Source organism: Plasmopara halstedii, assembly GCF_900000015.1.
Source record: "Plasmopara halstedii genome assembly, contig: Scaffold_2386, whole genome shotgun sequence".
In the NCBI taxonomy this organism is placed as follows: Eukaryota; Oomycota; class Peronosporomycetes; order Peronosporales; family Peronosporaceae; genus Plasmopara; species Plasmopara halstedii.
The window spans coordinates 716685-724058 of record NW_020189293.1 but is presented as its reverse complement, the minus strand read 5'-3'; the positions used below and the strand labels follow the sequence as shown (position 1 = coordinate 724058).

The 7374-nt window shown below is 43.2% G+C and overlaps 2 protein-coding genes across 2 annotated transcripts; both read right to left on the bottom strand.

The window, feature by feature from the left end:
• Positions 1 to 1284: 1284 nt before the first annotated feature.
• PHALS_03592 (NLP-like protein) lies at positions 1285 to 2064 on the bottom strand (the record flags this gene model as incomplete). Its single annotated transcript, XM_024717831.1, has 1 exon — positions 1285 to 2064. The coding sequence occupies one exon, from the start codon at positions 2062 to 2064 to the stop codon at positions 1285 to 1287; it is 780 nt and encodes a 259-aa protein (XP_024583291.1).
• Positions 2065 to 7004: 4940 nt separating this feature from the next.
• PHALS_03591 (uncharacterized protein) lies at positions 7005 to 7284 on the bottom strand (the record flags this gene model as incomplete). The annotated part of the gene is made up of 3 exons (XM_024717830.1): positions 7005 to 7080; positions 7130 to 7169; positions 7248 to 7284. The coding sequence occupies 3 exons, from the start codon at positions 7282 to 7284 to the stop codon at positions 7005 to 7007; spliced, it is 153 nt and encodes a 50-aa protein (XP_024583290.1).
• Positions 7285 to 7374: the final 90 nt, after the last annotated feature.

Genomic DNA, 7374 nt, shown 5'->3' with positions numbered 1-7374 from the left:
ACGATTTAAAGTTTTTGTCACCACGCCGTATACATGAAAATGATGGTAGTTGATCTTTATAAGGGTTTGTTTAAACAAAGTTATGTGGGGCCTCGAGTCGCTAGTGTCGCTCGCAGTGGGTAGACTTGAAGAGCTACTAATTGCAAGTTCGATTAGTGATAGAATTACTGCGTGAGGTATTTTTCTAAGTACGCCTGAGTCTAACATAAGCGCAAGTATCTGCTGTCTGTAATAATAGCACCCAGGTGCGGGCTGAGTCAACGCTCTATGTTCCCATTTCCTATGCCGAACAGTCTCATCCTCATCCCATGCAAAGCAAAATCCCATTTGCATAATAGATCAACAGACTAAAACTCGTCAAGATACTATGGCTGCTCTCACCATGAACTTGTCTAGGGGTATGCTCGTTGCTTTTTTATACACAGGTTGAGCGGACGAGGAGCGGACGAGTAGCGGAGCGCACGTTTGATTTACACACGGCCTTCCCGTGGACATTTGACATGAGCGATGCAGAAGTTTGCAGAATTTTTCCGGTTCATATCGTGGGAAGTTGCGGCAATAGGACGTAATGCTAAATATTAAAAAGATTGCAGTATCATAGCTTGCTAATCCCATGTATCAAAGGATCAAAGATCTCTGAATCAATCTTCTCTTCTTCAAATTTCAGGTTATTTTTGTCCCAAAACTGCACCCAAGAAGTGTTTAGCTAATATGGTCGTCTTATCAATACAGCTACATATCCGGTGTGTGCACCTAAGAAATTTGTTATCTATGATTAAAAGCTACATCATATTGCAAAACTCTCGGCTTTTTGACTTACTAGATTAGCATATGCTATCTAAAATAAGATTCCATAAACAAGCAGCTTGACCCTGTTGCCCGTCTGTAAGTGAGTACATTTGTCGAGGGATCTGGTAACTGATTTTTTTTTACGGCACTTGGCGAGTTAAAGAATGTCAAAGTCACCGATATATGCAGCACACAAACACATGTCACGATTTGTTGTGTGCCGTTTCCGATTAGAGTCTCAATGTCTAGCATGTCGATAAGGCACACAGTTAAATCTCATACATCAATCATACTGAGGACTGTCAGTTAAGAAGCTAAGGGCTTAGGAACCTGACTGAAACTCTTCAGATTTGATGAAGTCGAGTCGTTGCTTAGATTCAAGTCAACCAAATTCACAAGTAACAATTTTATGTCAAAGAAAAGATAACTATATTGAAATTAACAAGGCGTGGGACTACTGCGGTAGACCTGAATTTTCATCATAACGAATAACCCTTAAAAAGGAAACGATTTGCGAAGAGCATGGAAGAATCTGTCGTCACGGATTGGGGGGTCAAAGTTGTGCGAAACCTTGTGGTTTAAGGAGTGGCGGACGTGTTCGTCCATGCAGTCCCACATGATCAAGTCCTGGAACTCTCCAGATTTTTCTGTAGCAGTCAAATAGTGCTGAGTTACACCCAACCAAGTGTATTTCAGTTTGAAATGGTCGCCATGCATATATTTGGAGGGAGGTGGAGCGTATGTTTTGTAGCCAAACGTGGATTCAACAGTCACAGCAAGCAATGTCGGGTTTTCCGTATCAGGTCCGAACCATAAGATGGCGTGTTCCCATCCATGACGGTGTCCAATATAGAAAGGTGCCGTCATGAAATCTCGTGGGAAATACCATGAATACATAATGGCCAAATGACCTCTGAATGCAAAAGCGCGACCATACACTTGAGATCCCTGTGGCGAACCCATACAATCGGTAAACAAGTGAGAAACCCCAAGGCCGTTGCTAATATAGCCATGTTCGTCAACGGCGGGATAAGGGTGGCAACCGCTGGAAATGAAGAGCATCGGCTGGAAATGGAGGGCGATTGAATTAATGAGAGAATTGCTTTCTACACCGGGGATCGGCTTGATTTCGTCGTATTGCAACTTGTGGATCGTAGATCGTTGTTCATCGTCTGCATGTGCCACATTTATACAGGCAACCAGAAACAACACCACTGATAGCATACTGGTGTGAGGTAGTAAGAAAAATTGAAAATGAAAGCTTATGAGCTCCATGGAGCTCCAGGTTAGGGGATACAGATGGATGAAATCCAATACTGATCGGACCAGATTCATCAATACCGGGTGATTTGCAAGAAAATCTCGTCTCAGGTTCGATTGCATAAAAACGCATGACTCAGAACTGGCATTCGAGATACAGAGGAAGTACCTTGTGAGCTAACAACAAGAACCAGTTATAGAATAATTTTGGTACCTATAAATGAAATCTAATAATTCTGACGACAACACCTCAATTCCGGCTCCCATTAAAGTAACGTCAACATGAAAGTCGAAAAAATAATTCTTAGTTTAAAAATCTATAAAAAACTAGCAAGCACGGTAAGCGACGACATAATGTATTTTATATTTCAGTCTCACCTGCGATACATCCTTTAGTACGTGTCACAAGTGCTCGTGGCTAGTGCGTATATATTACTTTAGTCCCCGAAATTCAACCAGCAGAATTAGTTTCTGCGATGGCTGGCTTTTAATATTCAATATAGTAGTAATCTGAACCTGCTGAGTCCGTACAACCCTCCTTGATAGGTTATAACTGCGATCAAAATGACAACTTTGGTACTCATATCTTGTACATTGCATTTTCATCACTATTGTCCCTGTGCAACGGGAATGCCGTGCATCTACTTTGCAGAAACTTCGACTTGATAGTCCGCATTGATAAACGCACACAGGTTGGGTTAGTAGGCTTCGACTACGAGTGAGATGCTGTTTTCTTGTGATCACTTTGAATACGATATCATCAAATTGAGATAGCTTCCCGCAATCTTTAGTGTTTTGTAAATATTCATCCATTAATTGAATGATTATGGTAGAACTCCAAACAGATGGGATCCGCGTCGCACATGGCTGCTGGCCGCTCGTCAGAAAATAATGACGACTTCATTACGGGTAGCCTTATATAAGTGATACTTGCCTTGGCAGTATAAATTATTAATTATATCAACTCTTGAAGTAAGAAAGCTATCTAGACATTAATTTACCGTAAAGACCCTAATGTCCTCCCTAATGATAAACGTACAAACCAATCTCTATGTATTATTCAGCGCGAGCCCTAAAAGTAAAGGCTCTTCGACGCTAAGTGCATGACAACCCAGCTGCGTTTGGTAGCACTTGTGTTTAATCCCACAAACGAATCCTGAAAAAAACTGTTTTTCTCTCACGAGTGCACGTAACAGGACCAGCCTGGAAGCTTTCGTCTGTCGGCTCTCGATGGAATCAGACAACTAGAGGCCAAAAAAGGCGGTAAGTGCCCGCTTGGAAACGGGTAGCAGCTTTGATAATACACTGGCTATACACACCGAATAGCATCCCAACCGGGTGCCGAAGAGCGAGCATAATAGATGATTTCCTACCGAGTAGTCGCTGTAGCTGATACTTAAGACCTATGAAAGCCGCCGCGAGAGATACATATAACCTCTGAATGAGAAACGAGGTGGCACTAGATTCGGTGGTGCTTTCAATGGAGGGATAGCGCGTGCTCGTGTCTTCTCTAGGTACAACGCCGTGGGTACTTAGGACTTTCGAGCGAGAAAGTATTCACATCGACAGATGTGGTTTCTGGCACTGCATAACCAAGCGTATCGGGTGCAATTAAAGCTATTATATCCATCAAAAGATCCAAGAGCTGGTGAACCATGTTCAGGGGTTAAGAGGTCTGATTGCCACGACGACAATAAGCCGCCCCTTGGAGTCGGTAACGATAATCATATTAATATTAGGCCTCCTAAAGGATGCTAATCGCGCTGAAACTACTCGCATTAATTCAAGGAGGGGTTGGCGCCGCATTTGATACCGAGTGCAGCTTTCGTACAGGGGTTGGGAGTTGGGGGGTTAGGGGTACTCTGAGCGCGTCAGGTAAGATAAATTCCAGCCCTGCTGAGAAGGAATGCGAAGATCACTTGGCTGCTGAGCACTCACGACGGATTCATCTGCGATGGTACAGAAAATCTGCGCCCCTTCGGTCTCGAAACATATGAAAAATATTAAGCTCCTACGCAACATCGTCTGGTGAACGTCATAAAAAAACGAGCTAAGTAGACAATGGCGGCCGAAGGAAACAGATACAGTTTTGCACTCGCTGAGTTTGTGGACAATATGAACCAGCCAAAATAGAAACAGCTTTTTGTACTAGAGGTGGGGCTCACAGCCTAGAGTTGTTATTTGTTCAACATCCTGGATTTTTGGAACAGTGGAAGTCCTGACTGATCCGGGAGCGTTGTCAAGAAGCGCATGACCGTGGGTGTCGAAATTGATCGACAGTAAGTGGGGTATCAAAATGTGTTCAACACGGTTTAGATATCCATGCGTCTTGCGACAGGAACACTGGTAAAAGTGTCGAAGATTAATTTAAGCCTTCAAAGGGCCTGGGGACTTTCACAGCGTAAGACATGGTCTGGTAATGAGTAAACATTCAAAGTATATCTCATTACAGGCATGGCTGGAATGTCACGATCCGTGTATAGACTGGAAATCAAAACATTTAGTCGACATGCACTTCACCTGACGGAGTTAGACATGTCATGGATAAAAAGCTGCTAGGAAGTCGGAGCGCTTTTATCGCGGGTACAAAGCTGTCATGGCTTTCGTGAACGAACAGAATTGCCCGAAAAAATAGTAGTGGTACTGATATGTGCCTCAAGCAACGCTCACGGGCTGAAGCGGCAAGGAGTCACGATTCAAAATCAAGATTGAAGATAACAATTGTTTTTCGTGGTCTCACGGGTTTGCATCTATCAGTATGTGAAATGACTTTCAAATGATTGCTTTTTGGGAGTGCATTACTAATTCGGCAAATATGACAGCCGTGTGCTATTGTCTCGTTCACATGAGACGGTAGTACGTAAAAGGTAATGTGTGCCGCGATCTGCAATGTTTTAGTCAGCGTTATTGCAGGTCGAGTTTGAGTTGCGATTAGTAGGGACAGGACTTAACATCATTAATGGCTCATACGCGTCGCAACGTGATGATCTTACCGAATTCATACTACTGTGTGGCCAGCTCACCCGTGCAATCAACAGACTTCACCGGTAGATGATGAGAAAGATTATTGGATTGTGAATAAAGTGAGCGATGTAGTCCTACGAACTAAAAGTAACGTATCCTTGTGTCCAAATTGGTACGGTTGATATAGAAGAAAGAACTGAGCTCGTCACTTATCGTGGATGAGCCGGTCACTGAAGATACGCGCGGATACGTGCGGATTATTGAGTTGGGGAATGAGATAGCTATTTTCAAATCGCATATGAAACTCGTTTAGTCTTGACGTAGAGATATCACAAAACTCGTGGTCAGTTCGCTCTTGATTTGAGCAAAGTGACCAGGTGCATAGGCGCGCAAAAGCTTTTTACCATCGCGGGGGCTACTTAAAACGAATAATGCCTTCAACACAGCGTATTGGATTGGGCAAGATTCTAAGTTATTCTTGCCCCTGCAGTAGATCAATATGTATTTTCTGAGCCAAAATATAATCGAGCTGGACACTGTCGGGTGGTCCTCAGTGTAGTGTCGCAACATTTTTCTCCGATTGTAAATGACGCGGAGTGTGATACTCGTATAGCGATAAGGTCGAGCACATATGGTCACCGGAGACGCGTGTCGCTGAGAGGAAGCGACATCTGCTTGTTTTAAATCAATGGATCACGAGATTTTTTTCTAGTAAAAGATCACCTCGGCATCTTTAATGACGGCTCCTTTACACGCGTCGGTCGCGACTTTTTCGTTTTTGAACTTGGCAAGCTATTTGGTACACGAGAGAAACTCTTGATGCAAGAATGCTCTGATGACCAGACTTGGTAAAGTGCTAAGGTTCAGTAGGGTTCCCAGACACAGTAGCTGGTTTGTAGATCAGGCTGCGTCTGAAAAACACACTTTGTGAGTCTTAATATAGTGTAGAGGGATTGACGCGGGATCATAATAATCTTGGGTACTTAACCAATAGTGTAGAGGGATTGACGCGGGATCATAATAATCTTGGGTACTTAACCAATAATTATAGGTGCGGTTCGATTAAGAAATTCACATAGCCCTTTGGTGGAAAAGTAAGCAATAATAAGCTCTAAGTTATTGGTCATGATGACGATGATTCGAAATGAGGAAACCGTGTTGGATATGAGCAGCTTGTCGTATGTCGCAGGCTAAGGCAGCTTAGTATAAATATCAGCTGAACGTCTACATTTTTGCATTTGTCGAAGGAGCCTATGTAATAAATATGCATGCTCTTGCAATAGCTCGTGCCGAAGGTCCTTGAATTCTGTGAGTATCGTGCAAATGATCTTCACTAAAACTTGTGCTAGCTGACCCACCAACCGTACCCAGAACACAGGACAATATCTTGCTAATAGACCAGTGCCGGCGGCGGTCTCCCCTCTCGCTGCTAGCTCTCAAAAATTTTTGGTTGTGGCAACGAGCTGGCTCGCTTAGGAAGTATCGGCGCTTGTTTAGCAATCTTGCTCTCACATTTTTTGTCATAATAGCCAACATGATAGACCCAAAGCGATTTAAAGCCGCGTCGCTGCTTTGGCGTAGGAAATAACTCAAGCTCGTTTAATTTGGCTGGAATATACAAGCAGGGTAGTGGTATGGATCCTGGAAGATTCATACACACATAAAATGTTTGTACACTCTTTAAGGAGATCATAGTACAGCTCCATCGGTTCCAAGATAATACAATGATTGGATCGATGTATCGCGGTCGCAGCTTAATCATATATACGGCAAAATGTGAATGTTTGGGCTGTTGGGTTGAGTTCACTCGACTGTAAAACATTTTGAGCCGCAATGTATTCTCGTTAGCCTCGCGAACCTCTAAATCAGCGTTTTGCTTTTTTTATGGCTTTCAGCTTTAGCGTCGTCGTACGTCTAGGTTCAGAACGACAACGATCACGCTGTCAAAGTTATTAAACTTCAGTCCAAGGTTTGGCAGAGCATTCAGTGCCTTAACCAGTGCCTCTGCCTCCACCGCCTAAAGAAGGGTACATGAATCCGTATTTGGTATCGTTAATATCTTGTGAACTGTGTCAATATGGTTCAGTTTGTTTACTGCCGGTCACTCTACGCTTACTGGGACTCAAGTTTCTTCGAAAAGTATTCGTCAACCGAATCTGCGTCGAAGTTCAAATATTTGCACAATTTAATGGTGAGAGAAGGATTACGAGTGACTTACTGTCTTGCACTCTCACTGTTATTTCGGCTTCGGGCACTGAGCTCTTGCTTCATTATTGGCTTCCTCTATCCTAGAATAGTTCTGACTCTAATTTGCTTGCAAATGAACTGACGCTTGTTAAACCGCTAAAAAAATCCCGCGGT